This window comes from Diorhabda carinulata, chromosome 12 (assembly GCF_026250575.1).
Source record: "Diorhabda carinulata isolate Delta chromosome 12, icDioCari1.1, whole genome shotgun sequence".
Classification (NCBI taxonomy): domain Eukaryota; kingdom Metazoa; phylum Arthropoda; class Insecta; order Coleoptera; family Chrysomelidae; genus Diorhabda; species Diorhabda carinulata.
Genome location: NC_079471.1, coordinates 13,465,776 through 13,479,146, shown reverse-complemented (window position 1 = coordinate 13,479,146; position 13,371 = coordinate 13,465,776). Strand labels below are relative to the sequence as shown.

Genomic DNA, 13,371 nt, shown 5'->3' with positions numbered 1-13,371 from the left:
AGATATTTTGGATAGGAAGTCAATCACAGGGTTTGTTATTAAAGTATTCGGGAATATAGTTGCATGGGTAACTAGAAAACAGAACTGCGTTTCACTTTCCAGCTCTGAGGCAGAATTAATTGCTTTATGTGATGCAGTTCGGGAGTGCTTATATTTTAAAAGACTATTAATAGATTTTAATGTAGTTACTGACAGTTTCAAGGTATACGAGGATAACTTGGGTTGAATATCATTAATAAAAAATCCTGAGATCAACAAGCGATTGAAACATATAGATCTCAAATACAATTTTGTATGTGATGTTGTTAATAAAAGGCATATGACGTTGGAGTATATTAATAGCAAAAACCAATTGGCAGATATTTTAACAAAGGCCCAAAACAAGGACCAATTTTGTTTGAATAAATTAAGATTAGGATTGGTTAATTAAGATAGGAATTGCAAAGTTTTGTATGTAGATTTAGGATGATTATTTTGTTGGTAAATGTGGGATAAAATTTTTATTTGTATAATCTTTTAGAAAAGAGAGGGTATTGATTTAGTATTCATTTCTGATAGTTTGCCGATTTCCAACCATTTAATACATATTTATAAATGTTTAAGAATAAGGTCAGCATTAAGAGAGGGTGTTGTGATACTTAAATGTAATGCTTCCCTTATACTTAAGAAAAAGAAGAAGAAGGTTGTAAGAAGTTAAGTTGAAGAAAAATGCACGTGTATGTAGTAGAATGTATTGTATGAGCTACGATGTAAAATATATAATATAAATATATCATCAAGACAAGAATAGTTTGATTTTCACGTAATAACAACATATATATATATATATATATATATATATATATATATATATATATATATATATATATATATATATATATATATAAAATATTCAGATAATTTGAATAATGTCAATAAAACCTATCGCGGACTAGAAGATGATTTTAATAAAGGATATTTTGGAGTCAAGAGAACTGATAAGCCATTCTCATGAGAACCAATAGATCTCACTTTAGAACCAACTATAAATGCCGATGTGGCAAAATGACTGAGTGGAATTGCTCACTTTACTAATTTTATAGCTGCACGTCAACGCACATGTCTTGGATGTTTGTCTTAAGGTAAGATGTTACAGCAAAATTACAACCCAATAGAATAAAAATGTATGGAAAACAAATTGCTGATTTCATTGAAATAATTGAAAAAAATTGATTCGATCAAACATTATATAAGGAGAATTTGTACAAGATTGCTACTTCAAGACCTGCTTCTCCTGAGGTTGCGGATTTTCTACTAAATGAGAAAATGTTAATGATTTAAGGAACCAATTTGTCAATGAATGCGTTGAAGATGAAAGTAGATTTGTGAAGCCAATAAAAAAACTAAAGTCTTTAATTTTGCTAAATCGCCAAAGAAAAATGAATTGATTTAGGGAATAAAATTGTTGAGTTGTGATTCTATTCAGTAGAATGTTGGGGATTTCCCTCACTCATAAGATTCATATCGAGAAAGTTTTGACATTCCCACTTATTCCAATGCCAACATCAATGTGTCATCCGGATGGATCAAATTTGTAAAACTAACAAATCACAGTTAGCTAAGCTCATAGACACTGTTGAGCAACAAATGTCATCTTTTGATGTTTGTCTTGTTGATTTTTTCTTTTTGTTGCATCTAATGAAAGATGTACATATGACGGTATATCTAAAAAATTTCTGAGTACTATCTTCCATAAGAAATCTATTCGGATTGACATTATCTTCGACCAATATTTTTTGCCGTCTATCAAAATTGTGAGCGTTCACGCCGAGAAGAATCAACTTGTCCAGTATATATTGGTCCAAATCAAGTTCGGCCACATAATTTTGGAGCAGAACTCAAAAATATCCAATTCAAAGAAGGTCTTGTTAACTTTTTCATTTATCACTGGGATACTGAAGAAATGTTATAACTTTTATTGTTAATAAAACAATTTACGGAAGTTCTAATAAATGTCATTCTTAAAACATTGTAAATAACATAGTTATATTAAAATTACTGAAGAATCATTACTTTCCACTTTTGTCAAATTGATTTAGATGCAGAATTTGTTATATGCTGTTCAGACTCTGATATTTAAATTATACTACTGGGAAATATGGATAATTTAAACGCATCTTTCAAAAATTTGGAAAAATATGGGTGTAGGCAATCATCAGCGATACATCAACGTAAATGAACTGTACCGAATCCTTGGTGTCTCTTTATAGAAAGCTATACCATTTTTCCAGGTGCTTACTGGATGTAAGTACACGCCAGCATTTTTTAGAAAAGGTAAAGTTGGGCCTTTTAAATGTTAGAAAAATCAAATTTTATTTTAAATAAATTCAATAAATTTTAAAACGTTAATGACGCATTTTTCAATTTTCTTCTCCCTAATTGAACTTTATTCCAATTTTATTTCTGTTCCAATGTTTGAATTTCTTATATATAAATTTGTTCTCAATAGAAGGAATGTAAGTAACGTACTTTTGAAATTATTTTCTGTCTCATTCTTGATCATATTCTACAACTCTCTCTCTTTCTCTCTGACTACTAGCATCATAGGGCAATACTTTACATGAGTTTTTAATTTTTTTGGCAAATTATCTTTAGACTATTTTATCTTCAAAGAATACAATATAAAAAATACGGACATTCTGAAATGTTTTGAATTTTTGATTTTAGGAAATAAAAAATTTGTACACTGAAAATGTCTGGCAATAAAAAATGTATGTCTGGGAGACCTATCTAAAGACAAAACTTTAAAATTAACGCGTTCAATAATTATAAAAAAATTCAGGATTATTACTTGTACAGGTAGGATGCGCATTAACAAACGCAACTGCTACTGCTAGCCAGGTAGCCCAGACTCTAACCGAAAGAGTAAGAAGAACGACATATCAAAAAATCAACTGACCTGGAATTCTCTCTCAAAAACGTTACTAGCCTCTATACTACTACTCTTCAACTGAGTATAGAAAAATCATTTTCCTGTCAAATAATGAATACAATAATTTGAACAAGTGGCATCCTATCATTATTATTTGTGTTTCCATTAATGAATTCTAGTTGACATTCAAAATATGGAGCATTTCAATATTGGAGAGACCTAAAAAAAACACTTTCTTTATTTATGCTCAGCTACTAAGCCTTTTGATGTGTTTAAAAAAATATTTATTTAAAAATGTTGTCCTGTTCATTAAACAAATACTTCAAAGTTTGTATGGGAAGAAAAATGTATATGGTAATCACATATTTTATTACCTTCACTTTCTACAATATGCAATAGTTAAATACAGGGTACACACGTAAATATGTTAACCTTTGAAATAGAGTAGCAGCATTTTGGTTATATAATATCGTCGACAGACCAGCAAATGCCAAAGTTCCAAAGAATATAAAAAAATTGTGTATTTTAAACGAGATATCCCCTACAATATTTTACAATTTTCAATTATTTTTTTATTGCCAGATAAAGGCAAATATATATTGACCATTGATATGAGGAAAGTATGAAAATGTTTTTATTACAATCGTTGCGTTGGTATCAACATGCTGAGAAAATAAAATGAGTCACTTTGTTTATACTGGTTTTATAATGATATAATATTGGTTTTATTTTATTAAATTATCCTTTTCTATGTTAGGCTGAGAACTCATAGACTACAATATGTAAATACTCATTTTGTTTACATTTCTTTGTTTCTAACATAATGGAGCGCCTCCTCTTCATCTCAGAGGTGTTCTTTGGCTAGGGATGGCCAACCCGCTGCCTGCCTGGGAGAGTTTGGGGGCCAATAGTCTATTCTGGTATGCCTGAAAACGCGGAATCGCAACAAAAGTAAAAATAATAATCTAATCTAAAAAAAACATATACGAGCAAATAGTATTGTTTTCACTTTTGAGAAATCTGAAAATACAAGCATTTCTGCTGATTTACAAAAGCTTAGTGAAAATTCGAGAAACAAATATCTCACTAAATGACTAAATAGGGAAATTATTAAATACTACAAGTTATTTTATAATAATAATTAATTATGTTTAAAATGTTAACTCCCAAGTTTTTGGTATTTATTTATATTAATACTAATATAATTTTATGTGTGGCTCGCCAAAATATCAACACAATAACTTATTGTATTATTTGTATACAGATTGGCTTTTTTTTTCTATTTTCTTTAAAAAAATACGTGGCCCTTAAGATCATTTGGGATGGTCACTCCTAGGAGAGATAGATTCAAATATATTAAAAAAATGTGAAGATCTGAATAGAATTGAATATAAAAACATAACCTATAAAAATGCTTATATTTGCAGACGATATAATGTTATAGTAAATTTTAAAAATATAATCCAAAAATTAATGGATGTCTGATCCTTAGAAATAAGAAAAATGGCAAAACTAAAGTTGAAATAATAAATGTAAATCAAAAGAAATCAAATCTGAAGCTAAAAATCAAATCTGAAGCTAAAACTTCTGGGAGAATAACGACATAAGGATACCTTAGTATGGTACCAACAGAAGACAGAAAACCAGCTAAAAGAACAAATAAATTTACAACAGTACAAACTCTAACCTACACAGCAGAATATATGATAATAAAGAAAAAACATATCTTAACCCAATGATAATTAAACATTCGAAAGAAAATTAATTAGGATAAAACAAAGAATATAGAAATTGAAAAATAATTAAAACAAAAATCAATAAAAATTGAGACAAGATACAGCTAAATTGATATGTATATATTATAAGAATGAAGACATGTACACTATAGTAGGGGAGCCCAAGCGGGGATTTTTGAAGTGACTCGAGCGTGTCAGAAAATTATATAGGGAGAATCCTTGCATCCTTTAATGTACCTCTACCAAGTATGAACCCTCCATATGGTGGGGTGTGTTGAGGGGAACCCGACTGATTGGTAAAAAAAAATCGATCCATAGAAAAACTCGAGCGTGTCAGATTAAGAAAAAGTTGATTAATTACATTGAGAAGATTGTATATCTCAATAATCTGACAATTTGAGCGTGACATTAAGAAACAAGCGAGTTTCGAAGTTGTAAAAAAAAACGTCACCTTGAAATATTCGAGCGCATTTCAATTTTTTTTTATTTTGAAGGAAACACTATTAGAATTACAAAGAACTAATAATCTGACAGTTTTCATGGGGCGATGTTAGTAGAATCGTGGAGCAAAGGTGAAGCGTACAGCGGCTGAGAGCTGTGTATTCCCCACTCCGCGTCTCACTTTTTTTCTCGCTCTTTCTCTATCTCTCACTCTCTCGCACCGTCCCTAAACTAACGTTTGCCGCCATGATGGCATCTCAGCTGATCACAATAGCGTGCTCGTTTTTGGTAGACGCTCGACGTTTTCGTTTGTTTGTGGTGTTTTGTAATTGTTTTGTGAATTTAATGCGATTAGTTTTACATTCATTACAATAATGAGTAACGTAAGTGTGAAATGTGTTTTTTGTGCAAAAGAAACTTGTGAAAAAATTAAAAAGTTTACTCCAGAAACTTTAAAAAAGTGTATAACTATTTTGGAGTATCGCAAAGCGAAGCCTGTTGTCAGAAGATCGAGCAACACTTATGCTACTGTTGAACTTTCGGAAGAAACATCATTGAACGATGGCTATCATGCCCAGTGCTATAAACTTTTCACAGCAATCAAAATACCATCAGATTTTCGAAGCCAAAATCAAATTACTCCAGAAAGTGAACAAGCACGTGTTGATGCACCAGAACATGCTGGAGAGAGTCTCGATGTGTATACTCCCAGCATAATACCTGTTGTTGATACAATAGACGAGTGAGTGTCAATGTATTATATTATTTATTATCTATCGTATTTCAGTGTTAAAATGAAAAAAAATAGAACTAATCGATTGCAATGTTATTAATGTATAATTTAACGTGGGAAATAATGGTCCGATACAAAAATTCATTAAATAAAAGTTACCAGAAATTAAAATTTGTGACCAAAATGTATGTTATAATTTTCGAGAATTTTTTATTTTTTCTTCGTAATTTCAAAATTCATATTTATAATTAATAATTACAACTGTTCGTTCATGAAAAAAAATGTATTTTGTCATTCTGGTTTTTTTGTTGCTTGTAATATGAAAATTCTCACAGTAATTTTTTTTGAAAATTAAAATTTTGACGACTTTCATTCAAAAATTTATTTCATTTATGCATAATGTCACCATAATATTAAATATTTGACATCTTCATTTATATTCATTTTAAAAGTCTTCGAAATTTAAGATTTCTAATTATTGAATAACAATAAAATGATAGTGCTAATTATGGGTCAAACATTTTCAGAGCGGGTCCATCAACCAACCTTGAGCCTCACTCGGATGATTGTGATGATCCATCAGATGCAGATGAATAGGTCATCCAATCAGATTTGCTGCTAAGGGAGTGTTTCATTTGCAAAAAATCGCGAAAACGCCGTCATGGCCGCGATGTGCCATTAGCAGTAAATAAATTACGGACAATTGAATTATTAAAAAGTGCAGCTACAGAACACAATGACATTGAGATGTTGGAGAAAATCAGTTCTTTTGCGGATACTTCTGCAATTCCTTATCATAAATGCTGTAAAGATCTTTATTTGCGAGACATTAATAAAAAAGAAGAAAGTGATTTTATAAAGAAACGCAAGGCTTCGAATACAGCTTATGAATTGCTGTGTGAAATGATAGAAGAATTGGTTGTTGAAAAAAATGAATGCCTTTTTTTTGATCACGTAAAAAAAGAATACCACAAACTATTAGTTGAACAATACAAGTTGTTATCGGATTCTATTAGCAGCAGTTCATTTTCCGATCGCCACTTAGAAAGTAAGATCATGGGTACTTTTTCGAAAACGATCAAAATTATTTATGCTGAAAAAAAGAAGTTTCTTGCTCCGATTTCAGCTGATATTGTGGCATATAGTGATTTATTTAGAAGCATGGCAATGAAGGAGACAATTCGTTCGGTTGCAGCACAACTCCGAGAGGAAATTAAAAATTGTACGACAACAAAATTGCCTGATGATTGTACTGCTGAAGATTTAATTAAAGGTGAATTAGATTATGTGCCAGAACTTTTAACCTGCTTCTTGGAAACATTTGTTATTGGCGATGTTTCGCATCTATCGAGGGAAAAACGTAAAATAAGGAAAACAAATAACGATCTAGCAATTTTTTCTATTGGACAAGATATGATCTACGCTGCTTCAAACCATAAAATCAAAACTTCCAAACATATAAGTTTAGGTTTAGCAGTCAAAAGCTTGTGTAATAGCAAAAAAATAATCAACTTGTTATCTAAATATGGGCACTGTTGTTCGTATACTACTTTGGAAGAATTAGAGACCGAATTAACTTTTTCTACGGCTAACAGTACCTTCGTGTGCCCTGAAGATATCTTACGTCGTCCGGACTTAAATACGGCAGTTGCCTTCGATAACTTTGATCGCTTCGTCGAAACACTAAATGGAAAAGATACTCTTCACGATACAGTGGGGATAATTTTTCAAAACGTTGCTCCAAATGCAGATACAATGCCTTCAATATCTTCAGCTGCCAATGAAGTTGAAAATCTAGCTTCTAATCAAACTGTATGCAGCAATACATCAGAATCTACGCTTCTAACACCGAGAAACCGGAAACGCCGAGCCTTTGAAGAAATAACTTTTGAGATGCGCCCATTTACAAAAATATTAAAAATAGCAACTTGGAATGAGCTTGACATTTCCGCGCTCAACAAAGATCCTGCAAATTTAATTACAGCTAAACAATTAGATATTATGTGGATGTTGTCGCATAAGCTCAATGTATATGGTACTCCAATGTGGGTTGGGTATAATAGTAAAATTTACATTGATAATTCACCTGTCCAAAAAATTTCGTATTTGACTCCCATAAACGAGTCTCCCACTAATCATTCAACAGTTTTGAAAACTTTAGAATTGTGCCAAGAAGTTGCAAAGGAATGTAACGCTCCATACATTCAGGTTACATATGATTTAGCTATAGCTCGCACGAGTTATTGCATACAATCTCAAGAATCTCCAAAATTTGATAACATTTTTATTCACATGGGGGCTTTTCACATCGAAATGGCTTTTTTCAAAGCAGTTGGCACTTTTATTGAAGAATGCGGACTCACTAATATAATGACGGAATCAGATCTAATTGCTGAAGGATCAGTTTCAGGTTTTATTACTGGGAAAAATTATAATAGATGTAAAAGATTACATTCTATTATGGAGTTATCATTGCAGCAATTTCACTTTCAGTCTTTTTTGGAAAACACGAATTTGACTATCGAAGATTGTGTAATTGAATATCTCACTGATTTCTCGCAGCTTCAAGATAGCTCGCCTCAAATACAGCATCCAGATACACAAAATCTACTCCAATTATATGATCAATATACAGCAGAAACTTTACGAGGCAAGCACGGTAAAACGGCACAATTTTATGCTATGTACATTGATTTTATAAATCTTTACCATTTATTTATCAGAAGTATAAGAGTTGGAGATTTAGATGCATACATTTATGTTCTTGGAAAAATCGTCTGTTTGTTTTTCTACTTCAATCAACAAAATTACAGCCGGTGGCTAGTGTTTTATTTAAATCAACTTCAACACATTAGCAATACACATCCAGGTCTTCGAGAGGAAATTGCTAAAGGCTCGTTTGGTATTAGGAGAACCCAAAAACCCTTTTCGCGGATCCCAGTTGACCTAACCTTAGAGCAAACAATTAATGGTGAAGCAGCACGTCGGCTCACGGGAATCGTGAACCTGACGAGCTCTATTTCTGCCAGACAACGTTGGGCACGAAATCATGGAGCTCGAACTCGAATTATTTCACACGTTTTAAATCGTGCAGGGATGAGTAACAATAGTGAAGACGTCGCCGCAGACTTACATCCAGATAGACTCAAGGAGCATAAAAAGCAAATTAAAGCTTTCATGCATAGCATTGAGCAGATCACCAATCCCTTCACTTCCTCCATAGACAAAGATAATCTATATAATATTTCTACAGGACAGGCTACTAGCCAAGAAGTTGCTAATTGCTTGCTAAGCACTGTTTCATCTGGGATGTCTCTCCGCGATCAGTTTATAACGGAATGTAATATGAATCCGGATAGATTTCACAAATCTCTGAAGAAAAATCCAATACTTACTTTTGCAAGTGTAAAGAAGAAAAAGGTTATGAAGATTGGAGAAAAAGTTCATGAGGTCACACTTCAGCGGGATTTATTCGGTAGATTATTAGGTCTATCTCTGGTTGCAAACTTAGATCTTGGAAAAGTATTGTGTTTTCCAATAACACCAGTCCCGTTATCACTATGCCATATAGATGGTTCTTTTAATAAAACTGCAAAATCAGTACTGGTTCAAGAACTAGAAATGAGAATTGAAGAAATGGAACAACCACCACCCCAGGTAGACTGTGGAATCGTAGATGGCTTCTTCTTCTTAAATACTTTTAAACAAATGCCGCGCAATTTCGGTGATTTATCAAAGAAAATTTTGCAAACTCTTGTAAAAACTCCAGCAGATAGTATAGCCATTATATTTGATCGTTACTTCACACCTTCGATAAAAGATTGTGAACATGCTCTTCGACGCAATATAGATGACAAAGATTTTCATATTGCCGGTCCTCAACAAAGCAGAACCTCTGACTTCTCCAAAGATTTAAAAAATATAAAGTTTAAAGAAGCATTAGTGAAATTTCTTATCGAACATTGGGCTAAACAGGAGATGAAATCAATTATTGGTAATAAGAAAATATTTCTAATTCATGATTTATGTTACGTGTACTCTGTTATCGATAACGAATTATCGCGAATTATTGATCATGAACTGTCATGTCCCGATCATGAAGAAGCGGATACAAAAGCTGTATTTTTTGCTTGTCAAATGGAAGAAGAGTCTACTGTCACCATCAGAACCTCTGATACAGATATCGTGGTTATTATGTTAGCCAACATGGAACATATGAAATCGTCTGTAAAAGTCTGGATTGATCTCGGAGTAGGGAATGCACGCCGATATATCGACATTTCTGCTCTTTTTACGAAATTGGGCCCACTTGTATCAAAAGCACTACCAGCTCTGCATGCTCTAACGGGATGTGATTACAACCCAGCTTTGTACAGGCGAGGTAAAAAAAGGCCTCTACAGATTCTAATGGGATCTGTAAATATACAAGAAGTATTTGCAAACTTGGGCTCTGAAGCATATAATATTGAGGCATTATCTTCCACCGTGGAATCGTTCATCTGCCATTTGTACGGGTTTAAAAAACTAGCTGACGTTAATATTGCTAGGATTGAAATATTTAATAAAACGTACAAAGTAAATGATACGTCTCAACCCTTTTCACTGAATGTGCGTAATTACGATGCTTGTAATTTGCCACCATGTCGATCGGAGCTGCAACAACATTTATTGCGAACGAAATATATTGCTTGTTTGTGGAGGAACGCTCACAATCGTATTCCTACGGAAATGTCACCACTAGAATACGGATGGAGAAATGTGGATGGAAAATTGGAGCCAACTTGGTTCCTAGGAAACCAACTTCCTGAAGCGTACGAAGACATCGTCATAACACCTGACATTTTAGGAGATACTTTAGATTCAGGTACGTTTTTTTTCCATATTATACTATCATAACATAAATATAACATTATAATGTATCATAACCATTCTTAGTTACAGAATCACGAGATGACGAGGACGTCCAGGAAGTTGAAGTGGAAACAAACTTCAAAGATGAGTCTAGTGGAGATGAAGACTAAAATATGTATTTTAAATTTTAATGATCTGTAATTTATTATAAATTGTAATGATCTATATTTAATTTTTTATTAATAAATTATCCAATTTCTGTACGTAAATGCGGAGATATTATTTCTAAATTTCCTTCAAAATGGTCAGACTAGCGATATCCCTCTATATAATTGTCAGATTATTATTCAGGAGAACTATGACATCAACTTGACCCTCCTGCATAAAAATCTGACGCGCTGGAGTATCTCAAGATCACCTTTTTTTTTACATATATAAAAATATATTATGAGTTTGTGTCATGTCCAAATCGTCAGATATTTTAATAGGACACTTTTTAAGCTTTAGTTGACATACACTTTGAATGTCTGACACGCTCGAATAACTTTTTTTTTTTTTCCAACTGCTCGTTACGGCCAGCCCCCTTGAATTAATCGTCAGATTAATATCTAATAGTTACCAGAAATATAATGCGCGTACATACTGTAAATGACTGACGCGCTCGAGTTTTTCTAAAAATCGATTTTTTTTTACTAATCAGACGGGTTCCCCTCAACACACCCCACCATATGGAGGGTTCATACTTGGTAGAGGTACATTAAAGGATGCAAGGATTCTCCCTATATAATTTTCTGACACGCTCGAGTCACTTCAAAAATCCCCGCTTGGGCTCCCCTACTACTACACCATTGAAAACTGAGAAAAAACTATGGTGAATAGAGCTAATGAAAGAACTAAGAATAAAAATATGAGATCACAGGAAATATACTAACCTACAAAACACCTTCAAACGGTACAAATTTACATAGTGAATCCATTTTTTGCTCTCACCTATCGTGATAAGGACTTTTCTAATCCGTTTTAACCATTTGTTAAGCCAACCGGTCAATTCTTTTTCAGTTTCCTTGTGATATGAAGTTCTTGGAGGAAATGAACTTGATTTTTACATAGTGAATCCATTTTTTGCTCCTATCTATCGTTTTAATGACTTCTCCAGTCCATTTTAACCATTTCTTAAGTCAGTCGGTCAATTCCTTTTCATTGTTCTTGTATTTTGGAGTCTGGAAGGAAATTAATCGAAGGAAACCAACTCTCGACCTCAGAGCGCACTAGAAGAAAATTGGCTCAACATCACAAAAGAAACCATATCGAACTTGATTCAGCTAATGTCTAATCATATGAGAAATATTATTATAGAAATTACCCAATATTGAAAATTAAGTGATAAATTAGATAATAGTTAATACGCCATCATTGTTACGATAATAAACGAGTTAATTTGTATTATTAGTAAGAACATTTAATTTTTTTTATTTGATGCCTATTTGAAGTCAAATATTACCAAAGAAACTATTTTTATGTCAAATGCAGACGAAGCTACTTCCTATTTCACAAAGATGAGCAAAGATGAGCACTACAAAGTAATGAAAAGACTGTAACAATTTTTCTAATCATAAGAATAAACCCATCTAAAACTTCAAATATTAGGTTAAATTTGGAACAGTACGATATCATGATATCTTCATTGAATTGAAAATTGGGTAATAAACTTTTTCTTGCAGATGCACTATCGATATCGTTTAACACAGACTTAAATTATTTAATATTGGTACATCAGAAAAATGTAAAAGTAATGCCGATAACACCACAGGATTAAGTAATATGGAAAAGTTGTTTATTTCAAAATATATTGAGACCTGGCTCGTGAAATAAAAGAGCATATTATTATAAAATTTCCGAAAGCCTGAGTATATCCTCTCAATCTATGAAGCTGAGTTTATAAATCATTTTATTAATAAAAAATAAAAAATTATGGATCTTTAAGCATGAGGAAGTTATCTAAAATCAAATCAAATCAAATACTAAACATTCTGATTTATACATTGATTCTAAAAATACAAACAATTATCATTCAACCACGCCTCAAGCTTGTTTTTGGGAGAAACTTCAAATTTCTTTCCACTCACCTCTCAAACTTTTCAAATAGAAACCAAACATAACTTGAAAATAAAAACTCACATCTTTACAAGAGTCAAGATGATCACAAATACTCGGTTTTGGTTAGGTTCCCAGTGTAAAAATGATCTTTTATTTGGCCCACAAATAAAAATCTAGGCAAGTTAGGTCTGAAGATCTGGATGGCCAAATAAATAAACTTGTCCTATTCACCTATCAGGGTACGTTTGATGTAAAAAATGCACAACTTATATGGAATAATATGCCGGGCAATCATCAGATTGTAAGAACATGTCACTACAAATGACTAAGTAAGGGCATATTTTCTAAAAGAAAAGACACAATTCGTTTTTTCACAAGTTTAAATATTTTTCTTAATTAACTATCTCATTCAAAAAACTGGCCCAATTATTTGTCCGCCTAAAAACCCACGCCACTCATTTACAGACCAACGACCCTGATGTTGGATTTCCCGCATCCAACGGGGATTCGTTTTGAACCAGTAGTGTTGTTAATTGTTAGATTTATTACCTAGTTCACATAATGATACGTTTCCACTGTTAGTAATATTAGCTTCACTTTTA

General features: G+C 32.4%; 2 protein-coding genes across 3 annotated transcripts in view; one reads left to right on the top strand and one right to left on the bottom strand.

Annotated features, from left to right (window-relative positions):
- Positions 1-3,119, bottom strand: part of LOC130899856 (uncharacterized) — a 36,486-nt gene extending 33,367 nt beyond the window's left edge. Inside the window, exon 1 of the mRNA XM_057810004.1 lies at positions 2,939-3,119. The gene's annotated coding sequence lies outside the window, so the exon portion shown is untranslated. The remainder of the gene's footprint in view (positions 1-2,938) is intronic.
- A 7,066-nt stretch (positions 3,120-10,185) lies between these two features.
- On the top strand, positions 10,186-11,038 carry LOC130899849 (uncharacterized). 2 transcript variants are annotated; one of them, XM_057810002.1, is made up of 2 exons: positions 10,186-10,685; positions 10,763-11,038. In XM_057810002.1, exons 1-2 carry the CDS (start codon positions 10,229-10,231, stop codon positions 10,840-10,842), a joined length of 537 nt encoding a protein of 178 aa, XP_057665985.1. In that variant the 5' UTR covers positions 10,186-10,228; the 3' UTR covers positions 10,843-11,038. The 2 variants fall into 2 exon arrangements, with proteins under 2 accessions (XP_057665985.1, XP_057665984.1); XM_057810001.1 differs by having other exon boundaries at positions 10,757-11,038.
- Positions 11,039-13,371: the final 2,333 nt, after the last annotated feature.

What these genes read in the sequence shown, in the direction of transcription:
- LOC130899849 (XM_057810001.1), top strand. Translation starts at nt 10,229, where the DNA reads ATGGGATCTGTAAATATACAAGAAGTATTTGCAAACTTGGGCTCTGAA. An exon ending in AGGAGATACTTTAGATTCAG is followed by an intron (nt 10,686 to 10,756) that starts GTACGTTTTTTT and finishes AACCATTCTTAG; the next exon opens with TTACAGAATCACGAGATGAC.